This window comes from Ambystoma mexicanum, chromosome 2q (assembly GCF_040938575.1).
Source record: "Ambystoma mexicanum isolate Mex_15411 chromosome 2q, UKY_AmexF1_1, whole genome shotgun sequence".
NCBI classification, from domain to species: Eukaryota; Metazoa; Chordata; class Amphibia; order Caudata; family Ambystomatidae; genus Ambystoma; species Ambystoma mexicanum.
In genome coordinates this window covers 1,035,818,281-1,035,831,263 of record NC_090924.1, presented here as the reverse complement: position 1 = coordinate 1,035,831,263, position 12,983 = coordinate 1,035,818,281, and the positions used below count along the sequence as shown (strand labels likewise).

Genomic DNA, 12,983 nt, shown 5'->3' with positions numbered 1-12,983 from the left:
GCCTCAGCTAATGAAGTGTCGCCATGGAAATGGCAGGACGCCTCTTTCCTCAATAAGTATAAACACACCGTTTCACAACACACAGCAGCAGATTTTCGATTCCATTACTCTCTGTGTGTTACTTTGAGTATTCTGTGACTCGTTTCTGTGCTATGGTCAGCTACCTTCGTTGATTGTAGCCCGTGTGAACAGATACCAGTACCACCGCTATAAATTATTTTACTTTCTTTACCACACAATGGCTACAATAATGCCGTATATGTACGAGCCCGAGTACACCGAGGAAGAACTACTGGAAAGGCAAGCACGCGAAAACGATGGGGATTCGGACGGCAGTTGGGAGGACCAGTCAACGGATGAAGAGCCTGGACCATGTCGCATGGACGGCGTCTCCACCTGGTGCACGTGCAATCGGTGCGAGCTAATGCCAACTGAGGAGGAGAACTGCTGCTGCCGTGAAAATTCCGGGTGCTTGGCCTACATTTCGGAAGGCGAGCCAAGTCCGCAATGCATCACCGAGCTGCCAGAGTTCAGAGGACCGTGTTGAGGATGATGATGGTGCTTATGCACGAACTTTGCGGCACTGTTCGTCCGCGTAATCCGAGTAACGAGTAAGTATACTCTGGTTGTGATGTCAGTGATGCCACTACTATTTCATGGTCGTCTCCCACATATAAAACTACATCTACATATCATTCGAATGCATGTAAATTGGTTCCATGTTGTGCATTTTCTAGATAGAATTTTTTTCAAAGCAGAATGACATTTTTTACCTGAATCGACAGTGATAAGAAAGTTGTCATTTTAATACAGTTTGCATCTTTCATTTTCACAGGTGGTACAGGCTGGTGGCCTATCGTTGCTTCACTTGGTGGCTTCACGGGAGGCTCGGACACCGCGTTCGGAGAGTAATACCTGCCTGTGCGGTACTTGCCATTAGACAACATTTCCCCAGCGACAGTGGACAATACCGCGGATTTTCCCGGGATGTGCTGCAACCGCAACTTTACAATGTGTAATGTTTATTATTTATGTTCAATTGAAATTAAGATCTAAAATAAAACCCAACATATATTTTAACAATGGTTGTTTTGATTTTTTAAATGAATCTAGTGTGTCTCCATTGAATAGTCTTCCTGTGCCTTGTCTTGTCACACCACATGTCTCCGGCCAGCATCCTCCCTCACGCTGGCCGCCAGCCTTCAATCCACATAACCGTTGAACCCATATGCAGCAGACATACATATGTTATTTTGCGGGTTGGCATCAAGCCTCCCGGCCTTGCCTCCTCCCCCAAAAATACTTACCACACCACTTTGTTCAAGCGTTGGCAATAAAAGGAAGGCCGTTGGATTTTATTGATACAAAACATGGTTATAGGTAAATAATCAATATGGTTGATCATAATAAATCATCCTTTTGGGCACCGGGTACAGAGATGACCCCCTCTGGCCCGTGCCGCCTTGCCACCACAGGCCAGCCTGCTGCTGACTAACTGCCTAGGGATCCAGGGTCTCCAGGGTGAACTGCACCCATATATTCTCCTGGGAGGGTGAGGTATTTATAAACTCACCCCCCTGCCTTCCATGTACTAGATCCTGCAGCCTGCCTCTTACATGCAGTTAGATGGCCTCTCCTTGGTGAGGCCCTGCGGCAAACGAGTCTTGTCTGCACGACCACCGCCCCAATCCACCCCCCGCCCTATCAAAGGCAGTTCGCACCGGGGTACTTGCGCTGGCAAGTGGAGCTGTCAGGGAGCGATAAAGGCCAAGAGGTGCCAAAGACCATGTACACTTCAAAGTGGTCTATAGAGCATGGGTTGTTGTTCCCATGTCTACCGCCAGACCCCGTGTCTCCTGCCAAGCATCCCCCCTCACGCTGGACGGCCCCCTGCAATCCACATAAGTGTGTCTCCATTCACGAGTCTTCCTGTGTCTTGTCTGCACGACCACCGCCCCAATCCACCCCCCGCCCTATCAAAGGCAGTTCGCACCGGGGTACTTGCGCTGGCAAGTGGAGCTGTCAGGGAGCGATAAAGGCCAAGAGGTGCCAAAGACCATGTACACTTCAAAGTGGTCTATAGAGCATGGGTTGTTGTTCCCATGTCTACCGCCAGACCCCGTGTCTCCTGCCAAGCATCCCCCCTCACGCTGGACGTGATTCATACACGTCATTCATTCACAAACACACCCCTGTTTCGAATTCTTTATAACCCACTTCATATTTATAATGAGAACTTCTTTGCACTTTGCTAGTCAACCCGTGAAGGTGCTGGTTATCTGCTCTTCGTCTCTGTGAACTTCCGTGACCACTTCGAGGAAACTCGTCAGTTTGCAACCTGTGAACTGCTCCCTGTTCTTCGACAAGAAACTACTCTGATCCCTGCATCTAACTGTTTGCTCGTCAAGGTAAGGCCATGTACCATACTCATTTTGCGTCCAATTTCTTTTCGTTCAAGACAGTACATGCAAGGAACTAGTCACATGTTCTGAGTTTAGTCAAATTATTTTTCTATTTTTTTAAAGTTATTCAAATACTTATCCGCATGTGAATAACGTGTATAGTTCCAAGAACCAAAACATACCTTGCATTGAACCTTTTATGTGTCATTTAATTTTTTAACACATTGGTATTCATAGAGAATTGTTGATCTTTACTTTTCAGAACTTTCCACAATGCCTGCCTGTTCCATTGGCGGTTGCCCTTCGAAGACCCATAATAAATCTGAAGGTACTATAATGCATGTTTTCCCTAAGACAATAGATCAGATAAGAGAATGGGTCCGATATTGCGGATATCCACCCTCTGAGCTTGAAAGTAGAGTCCTAGAAGTCTTTGCGGACAAGAGGGGTGATCGATACCGCATCTGCAGCAGGCACTTTACCTCTGACATGTACTCCACATCATTGCTAATAAAGAAGAACACACCGCGAGTGAGGCGAAAATTGCTCTCAACCGCTATTCCCACTCTATTCGTCCACATCCCTCCACTGGTGAGTCAAGTTTACGTATTTATCTCTCGGCCTTGCGGTAGTGTGTAGCATTTATGTATCCACTCAATATGAAGGCGGAAGATTCTCCATCCGTGTCGTTATTGCAGTCATCAGCCACTTCAAGCGCCTATCGGGTAATCTTACTTAGCTATTCTGCCATTGACTTGTTTTAGGCATGTAAATCAATAGTTTTAATTTATCGTGTAATTATTTTACCTAATGGTACACCCTTGTACTCGTCCTCTAGTCTTTGTTTTCAGTTATAATTATTGTTATCCAAAATAATTCAAGTACTGTCTTTCAGGGAGATGCTGAGGAGTCCAACGTATTGACGACTACCGTTGATGTCACTCAGATGCTCGAGGTACGTTTCAGGACAGTTCCATCGATGGAGATCATCAGATCTTGCATTCTTGTAGCGTGATTGTTACACACAATGTTTCTTTCGTTTTTAGCCATTGATATGTCCTTCTGTCGTCGCCCTTGTCTGTGTCTTCTTTTTTCAATATTGTGTTCATTACTAATGAAAGTCCTATGTTTCAGGGAGTCGATGGAGCATTAGTCCAAGAAGAAGGGGGAGCGTGCAGTTACGGGTCGGCGCAACAGCTTGCAGAAGTGTGCACCGCAGTTACATCGTCCCTTGATGTTCTTATGCATTTCGAGGTATGGATACTGACAGCTCGATCAAGCGAGATCATATGACGTGATTACATCCGCTATACTTCCTTCTTTATTAACGCAAGTACTATGTTTCAGGGAGATGACGGAGCTTCTTCTACAAGAACATCACCCCTAGCAGTTGATGCAGATTTCTGGGTGGTGACACTTCCAACGATCGAGCAAATCGAATCATATTTAGATATCCATTATTTATTTTAGACAACTGATCATTTGTGCAGGTCTATTTAGATGAGCCGTTGACGCCTGCACAAACTTTATGTTCTTTTTATCAGAATAGAAAACCATACTAATGCAATTACTGTGTTTCAGGGAGTCACTGAAGCATCATCTTCAATAATATCATCAATGGAAGTCTATGAGGAGCCCGAGGTATGGATCTTGACAGTTCCATCTAACTAGATCAACAATGCGTGAATAATTGTCGTTTGAATGTTCTACACAAAGCGTTCATTCGTGTTTTGCTATTGAGATGTACGTGGGTATTGGTCCCCAAGTACATTTTGTGTTTTCGATATTATTATACATACTAATGAAAGTTCTATGTTTCAGGGAGTCGATGGAGCGTCAGTGCGTGATGGATGTGCTTATCAGGAAAACATAGTCGTTGCAGCGCAAGAGGAAGTGGAGACATATACACACGAGTCGGAGCAACAGCGTCCTGATGTTGAAGTTCGAGGCAAGAAAGTTTCAAAGAAAAGAAAGCAAAAGAAGGTTAGTGTCCTGGTCACTATATTATGTTGTTTTTCACTGTTAATAGTTCAATACTGTAAGTTGTGTTTAAACTGAACACCCCTTTTCCAATCTGTCCTCTAGTTGCGAGTGGGTGTACGAACTAGATCTACACAGACAGTGAAGCGAACGAGAGATGTTGCTTGTCAAACCTTTTGGCAGGGACTTGAGACTGGAGAAGCATCGTGCCAATGGGAAGAATATGAAGTGATTGACAACGGAGCTATATCACCACCAGCCATTGATAGTGAATGTCCTCCTGGTAGTTCGGATGCAGTCGGAGATCAATTCACAGAATCCACACCCGCAAAAACTAAGACCGCGAGAAAGTTGAAGAAATTGTTTTATTCACCCATCGCCGGAGAAGGAACAGATGTTGCAATGGAAGAGAATGAAGTAGGCGACAATGAAACACCATCAATATCACTGAACATAGCGGAAGACGATATCAGAGATTCTACCTTTCATGTGAGTGACATGTCCTCAACGTTACAGGCCGAACCAGCTGGGATGCAGAGTGACAGTATAAGGAAAGAGGCCAAATTCATTGTATTCGATAGTTGTTTGATTGATATTATTATTCGGATGAAATGTGGGCATTTGGTTGGTGGGGAAGTATGTGGGGAGCCATTGATTAATGTGACTCGTGCAATTCGAGGCACTAACCTTAAAATACATGCCACCTGTACAAAATATCATCCTTTCACATGGTCTGCACAACCTATGCTGGGACAACTGCCAGCAGGCAATCTACTTTGTGCAGCGGCTGCACTTTTTAGTGGTTCAAGTTTTAAAAAATTAGAGTCTTTCTTTCAGTTTGTGGGAATCCATTTCATTGCGAAAACTCAGTTCTACAAATACCAAACCGATTATCTATTTCCAGCCATTAGCGAAGCTTGGAGAATGGAAAAAATGTCTATTGATAGTACATTCGCGGGCAAACGGTTCAGGCTAGCCGGTGATGGACAGTGCGACAGCCCAGGATTTTCAGCCAAGTACTGCACCTACCACTTTCAGGACATGGAAAGTAAGAAAATTGTGAGTTCGGTGGTCGTGCAGGTGTCACAAAGTACATCCTCAGTGGCCATGGAGAAAGTTGGCTTTGTAGCATCATTGCAAGAACTACAATCGCGGGGAATGGTGATCGACCTGATAGCCACGGACAGACACGTTTCAATTGCCAAGACAATGAGAGAACAGTACAAAAATATAAATCACCAATTTGACGTTTGGCATCTTGCAAAATCAATCAATAAAAAATTGTCGGCTGCAGGTAAAAAAAAAGAATTGCAAGGTATTTCACAGTGGTCCAAGTCAATCAGCAACCATCTTTGGTGGAGCTCAAAAACATGTGGAGGGTCGTTGGAAATTCTACTGGAAAAATGGCGGTCAGTAATGCCACACTGTCCAAACGTTCACCGATGGAACACGAACCAACATTTCCACAATTGTGAACATGGCCATTTGTCCACAGAGGAGGCACGGAAGAAGAAGTGGTTGATTCCTTCATCACCCACTCACAAAGCCATTGAAAAGATTGTATTTGATAAAACTATAACAAAAGCTTTGAGGGGACTCACGGAATTCTGCCACACAGGAGATTTGGAGGTGTTCCACAATATGTGCCTCAAGTACAGGCCAAAACGATTGCATTTTGGCATGGAGGGCATGATAAATCGGACTCTTTTAGCGGTCTTGGCACATAACCATAATGTTGGCCGTCAACAAAGTAGGACGACCGGAACTTTAGGGACGCTTCGCTACAATAAGGCCTTCACTAAAAGAAGTAAACAATGGGTGATCAAACCAGTGTTTGAGGATATGCAATATGAGTTTATTGAGAAACTTATTGTTGACGTCCTAGATAGGCACATAAATGGAGTTGTGAACGAACCTGTGCAGGGGACAACTGCATTGCCACCCAACATTGCATCTGTTCCATGTCCACCTAAAGAAGAACTCATTGAGAAATACACATCACGGTTTAAATGATTGTAATTTGATTGTCTGTTCTCTCAAGTCTCCTCATGTCGCAGGCCCATTGAATATGTGTATATATCCAACCTTGTTCATTTGCGCATTAAATTAAACCAAACAGTAATATAAATCATTTTTCAAAAAATATAGAATGTCTCTGTATTTATGGTTCTGTGTGGCTGCAAAGCACGCAGACAAAATGCAAAGATGGAGTGTAAATTTCAAGTCCTGTGAGAATGCCTTACACTGAATGTAGCTAACTAGGAATGTGTGCTCGTTCAAAGTGAAGGTCAGCTGCTTTGATTTTTTCTCGGGTGCCAGAATGGCCCACGACTCAGTATAAGGTTCTATTGTATTTTGACCTTGACAGGCCGGGACCACGTAAGAAACGATAATGAATATAATTTCAGAAACGAAAGCCATTTCATGTTCGTTCATTAGAAGAAATAACGTCGGCATAGAAGGAGTGGTATTTCGGGGCTGCCCTACGCACAGACGCAATGGAAAATGCAAATATAATGTAAGTAACTCTTTAGATGAGTTTATACCGCAATTTAATTACTATACAGTAGCTTTAAAGACGGGTTAAGTTGTACTTGTTCGTTCTATGTGGCATGTTGTTTTGTACCGCGCACTATCTTGGGGAGAACCGTCTACTTTTACGGAAGCACCTCAAAACCTTTGCTTCTGCTTTCTCTCTCCCTCTCCCCTGCTACAACTGGTCCACTGTCTGCGATCTCGGTCCTGGGCCCTTCCACTCTCCACCTGCACTCCCTGTCAACCCCTGCACTGAGGGACTGTCTCAGTATCCTACAGCCCCCCCTTGACGTTTAAAACCCAGTTGCACTGTCCTAGCTATGAAATAATTTCACGACCGAATATATAAAATGAATAATTTTAATAAAGATCTGATGGTGAGACTAATTTCATTGTTTATGTTTTTCAAACAGGTACATCATGCATTACTGCATGTGTCACGAGTACCAGACACCGGCGGACGGCTTTTTTAACCGCCAGTTGCTTCTCCGCGTGAACAACGTTACCACCCTGACCATTTTATGGGACGATCGCCAAGTACAAGTATGCCCTTACGCGGTACTAACGGCTAGATGCAACATACAGACCGTTGTGGTGGCCTAGTGCCTCGTTATTGGAACAGCCATGCGATTATCAGTGCGACCGAAGAGCTTATTTTATCGTAAACCAACACCCTGTTTACTGCACACGAACATCGCTTGCCTCAAGACGAACTATTTTGGATCGAGAGCAAATAAAAATGAAAATCGCTGAATATTCTATAAACATTTGATGTCCAATAAATGTACTTTGCCAAATGTACAATCTTTCAGTTTGCTTTTAAACCACAGTTTCATATTCCGAATTGTGGCGCTGTATTGTGAGATGATCTAAGACCCTGTGTACAGCAAAGGAACATCGCGTGCCTCAAAACGAACTATTTTGGATCGAGAGCAAATAAAAAAGAAAATCGCTGAATATTCTCTAAACATTTGATGTCAAATAAATGTACTTTACCAAATTTACAATCTTGCGGTTTGATTTAAAAGTACAGTTTCATATTGCGAATTGTGGCGCGCTGTGTTGTGTGAGCTGATCTGTGTTGATTTCCGGGTTCTGTGTGGAGCCGCGTAGAAGACGCCTGGGCGCGTTTGCCTACGCAGCACAGTCACGTCACGGATAGAGGCGGGGAATATGAATGTTTTGATAAAGTCTGTTTCAGGGGCGGGGGATTTGATTTAGTGCCGCAAAAGCAGGTGAGCCAGGGCGATGCGGCAAGTGATAGGATTATCAGAAAATGGCGGCTGATTTCGAGTGCGTTAATGGACGAAAAGTCGGGTAAGGTCCATAGGAAAGTTTTCTACGATCTACCGAGTTATGCTTAAAAACACATGGCCGAACCGTAGGGACAATAAAAAAAAAGTCCCGGAACTCTCCTTTAAGGAGGGATGTGGCATAACCACCAATGGGTTATTGCAATCACATAGCCATATGGAACACAATATTTATGACAAGGAGGGCGACAGTTGGTTAAGATTCTTTAATGGTTGGGAACTGGAAACTATTAATGGGCGCAAACAAAGTGATTGTCCAGGGAAAAATACTTGGAAGGAAAGTACCACCCAGAGCACTATTGATTATATCTTTGTCAGTATTGAGGTGGCAGCTTCTGTAAAAGATATGAAAGTATGTGAAAATGAATGGAGTGACCATGAGGCATTGATTATGCATCTAAGACCCGAAAAACACTCACCTAATGTAATCAAAATGGGTAACTTGCTAGTAAATCACTCAGCCACGCGGATAGTATGTTCTGAAAATAATATTCGAAAAGCAGGGCTGGCTACCAGTGTCTGAGATACCAGCAACTTACCCAGGTCTAACAACATGTCCATGGAAGAAATTGAGAGTTGGATCCAATCCTTCTCAGGTGAACATGCCACTAAAAGGTCACTGTTAAGGCTTAGAGACTCTCAAACCGAAGCCCCCTACAACAAAGAAATCAGGGATACTAAACATAAGCTCAGAGGGACATCTGTAAAGTTAGAACATCTGGAAGAACCTTGACCTTTATCCATAATTCCACTAGAAAACTGAAAAACAAATACTGTCTATGGCTAAAATTGCAGAAAAGGGCCAAACAGCTAGAGTCATGGCAGCATATTGTAAAAGTATTATGTGCCAGGAATACCCGTAACATCTGGGCACTCCTGGGGAAAGCTAGAGGTTGCAGGATAACCCCCCTGGCCAACCCCATGACTGCACAGGAGTGGGTAGAATTTATTGAAAGCGGCAATGATTATGGAAGTAAGTTTGGGATGTCACTTGACAGAATAAGACGGGTACCTCTTCCTCCATTTGCTGTCCGTGTGGAAGAGCTCCAAAATAAAATCAGTAATTTAAAATCATCAAGAGCACCGGGACCTAACGGCCTATCAGATATAGTTATGAGAAACAACCCCCGGTTTTGGGCCACCCTGTTGAAAATACTAATAGACAAGGTATTAAAGGAGGGAAGAATCCCTGACACACGACAAACTGCCATTCTAGTCCCTGTGTTTAAAAAAGGGAACAAAACTGTCCCCGGAAACTATAGGCTGTTGTCTATGCTTGATTGTACTTGAAATATGTTTGCCTCTATATTATTACAAATTTGGGTGGACAAAGTAGGGGTGTTAGATCGCTTTCAGAGCGGTTTTAGAGCTGGTTACTCTACTGCACATAATCTAACAGTAATGGACGCTCTAAGTAATAGAGCATTACAACCAAACAGCCCACCCCTATATGCCTTATACATTGATTTTAAGGCGGCATTCGATGTAGTGAGTTGCAAGAAACTGTGGAACAAATTAAGTGACATGAATTTTCTGAATGGAATACTTTATTATTTACAGCTCCTACATTGTAATAGAACTGTCCAGCTTAAATTGGACAACAGAGGTACTATGACCAGGCCAATCAAGCAAATCAGGGGTGTTAAGCAGGGATGCGTAACCACTCCCCTGCTGTATAATCTCTTTGTTTCTGACATTCCCGAATTTATTCAGGGCGTCCATAATTGCCCTCCGAAAATGGGTTCCAGGCACTGCGTGGTAATGGCGTATGCAGACGATCTTTTGATCTTTGATCATACATTCAGTGTATTGCTTAGATCGGCCGAGAGGCTGTGGCAAAACGCCGAATTGAATGAACTTGCAATCAATTGTGACAAGACACAGCTTTTTCTATATACACATGGTAAGATTGTGCAACCTCGACTGTATGTAAGGACTATTGAAATACAATATACGCACTCCTATAAATATCTCGGAGTAGATTTTGACAACAAAGGGAATTATGATACTTGCATACAAGGGTAAAAAATAAAGGCTGCCCAATTAACGGCCTTGATTTGCCAATTCACACAGAATCAAAGTGGATACTCTCTGTGGGGAGCGCGCCAATTATACATTCAGTGCCTGGTCCCAATGACAATCTATGGCCTTGAGGCATTGACCAACATGGATCTTCGATGGCTGTTGATCATAGAGGGTACATGTAAGCAATGTAAGTTGACAACTGATATGGAGACATTATTTGAAGAAATATCTTGGACCCTCAAATGGAGAGATGAACATCATATGAAATATCATCTAGGCAAGCGTATGGATGTGTGGGACTGGCAGAATAATTATGTACATCTGAATAACTTAAAAAGTTATACATTTGTGTCACATGTACTGTATACTTTCAAAAAGGCGCAAAAGTATTTAAATCTATGCCCATCAGTTAATTTAAGAAGATTTATACTGTTATTATGAATTAACCATTTACCAGTTTTGACATTAATGGGTCGTGAGCGATCAATACTTAAATGTGATTGGTATTGCCGGATATATAAGAACTGTCTGTAGCCCGAAACGGCTAAACATATACTAGCGCTTTGTCCATTAGTGGGGCTACATTAAACATTACAGTGAATTCGTCGTTAGATCATATCAAAGATTGTCTCCAGTGCCTGAATACCCTTAACGCTCACCTTCAGCTGTCTCTATTTAGAGTATGGTCCTATGCTGATAAGATCTTGAGTGCTGATAAAACAACTCAGCAGTAAAAATATACTGGCGATACCTATCCATTTAGCCAATCTGCCGATTTAAGATCATCCAAGATTAAGGATTTACCTACTAATGTAAATTATTGGTCTAAAACCAGAATCAAATTAAATGTAAATCTGACTATGCGAAGGGAGAAATGGTTCTTCATTCTATGTTTGCTGGTGTGTAGTTCCGTTCTTTGACGCAGATTCTGAATCTGATTTTGTGATCATTTTCACTTCATTTTACTTTATTTTATTCTGTCAAACGATTTGATTTTATGTATGTATGAATTGGTATTTGCAGTTCATACTATGATTGTTAGAATGTATTGATTTATGTGTAATGTTTTTGTATATAAAGCTATATCACATTAAATAAATTAATTAATGCAAATGGAGCCGCATATTGTGTCATGTAAGATGCATTGATTGGTAGAAAGCAGGGGTTGGCATTCGTTTTAGTATGTGCATGTCATGATGTTTGTTTATTTACTTTTTCAGGTTTGTGGTGGCCTGCACAGCCTGGAAGTCCAGTCCCAAAACAGATGCAGTCAAGTTATGTAGGAGTCTGTTCCAAACTTTCCACGAGATGGCCGAACTAATGACCAGAGCTCAGCTTTAGCGAAGGGTCCCAGAGAGGGGACGTGTGCAGAAGGCTGCTTTATATCCTGCCACCTGGCATGTGTGTGGGGCCGACAATCTCTACATAGGCCGTGCGCCCTGGACTCGACTGCTAGGGACCTACCGGCCTGAATAATGGAACATTAACATTGATTAGTATTCGACTCCTAATGCAGTAAACCTTGCCCTAGCAATGCAAACAAAATACCAATGTATTTTCAGACAAGCAATGCAATAGCACAGTATGCAAAAACAATGCAATTTTTTGGTAAATGTTTCTAATATTGCAAATTAGTTTTACTCTTTTTTTTTTTCTTTTTCAGTAGAAGAATAAATGACCATCTGGGTTAATTATAGAGCACAGAGTTTTGTCTTTGTTGTACAAGCAATGGCACATGAGAAGCGCAGATTCTCGCTTGGTACAGGGATACACGTGGCTATTGTGCCTAGTTCGTGCTGTACCTAGTGTGAGTTTCCCAGGTACACGTCCAGTAAGCGAAATGCGCAGATTGTGTCTGACACAGGGAAGGGTAGATACATGATCCCTTGGTTGCACTGTAGCGCTGCTTTACAGGGCAAATGGAATCTCAAGGCGGTGCACTTATCTTTATGAAGTCATTCAGAGCATATTTGTATTATCCTGTAAAAACCTGTGTACATCTGAATATATGTCATTCACAAACCATGCCACTAGAGGACACCAATGTCTAACAAATCCCGAATAGTCAAGCGTGCCGTTATTTCCAGTTTTATTTTATACACTGATGTGCAGTGGGTAAATGTGTGCCAGTTATGGCGTCCAGATGGTACATTGAAGATGATAGGCATTTCCTGGGTGTAGTGCCTTTGCAATGTGCCATATATGAGCAGAATACTAAGTTGGGGGGTCGCGGGGATAGTGAGCTGGCGTTACTGAGAAGCAAAGATAAATACGATCTCCATTGAAGACAATAGTGCCAGAATATAAATAAGTACCATTTAAATATATAAACAATGTGTATTAATTTAAATAATGAACGAAGAAGTCATGTACGTACATGTCCCACATTTCCTGTGCAGGCCGCGTGCACCCACCTCAGCAGTCTGCTCGCCACTCAGAGGTGAGGAACGTGGCCTACTTTGTAGTAAGGGGTCTGCTTTTTGTGGCTTGGTTTCCAGCACCTTCGGCCTTGTCTGCTGTTTTACTTTCGACCCATACGCACGCCACTTCCCCGGCCACACTAAATTTAATGTGGGAGATCCCCGAAACCTTTTTGTTAAAAATATTATCGGCCAGAATCTAAAATATCCCAGGAGGAGCGCAGGCACACCAGCGGAGAGCAGAGGCCTGCCCTGAGTAATGTGCTGCTGAAGGGCGCAAGGGGGCAGTCCAAGGCAGGACCGCCCAA

General features: G+C 42.9%; 1 protein-coding gene across 4 annotated transcripts in view; it reads left to right on the top strand.

Moving 5' to 3' along the window:
* CROT (carnitine O-octanoyltransferase) overlaps positions 1–11,951 on the top strand; it is an 898,406-nt gene extending 886,455 nt beyond the window's left edge. For all 4 annotated transcript variants that reach the window (XM_069648391.1, XM_069648390.1, XM_069648392.1 and 1 more), the window contains one exon: positions 11,476–11,951. In XM_069648391.1, coding sequence (XP_069504492.1) covers positions 11,476–11,596 — 121 coding nt within the window. In that variant the 3' untranslated portion in view covers positions 11,597–11,951. The remainder of the gene's footprint in view (positions 1–11,475) is intronic.
* The last annotated feature ends 1,032 nt before the right edge of the window (positions 11,952–12,983 follow it).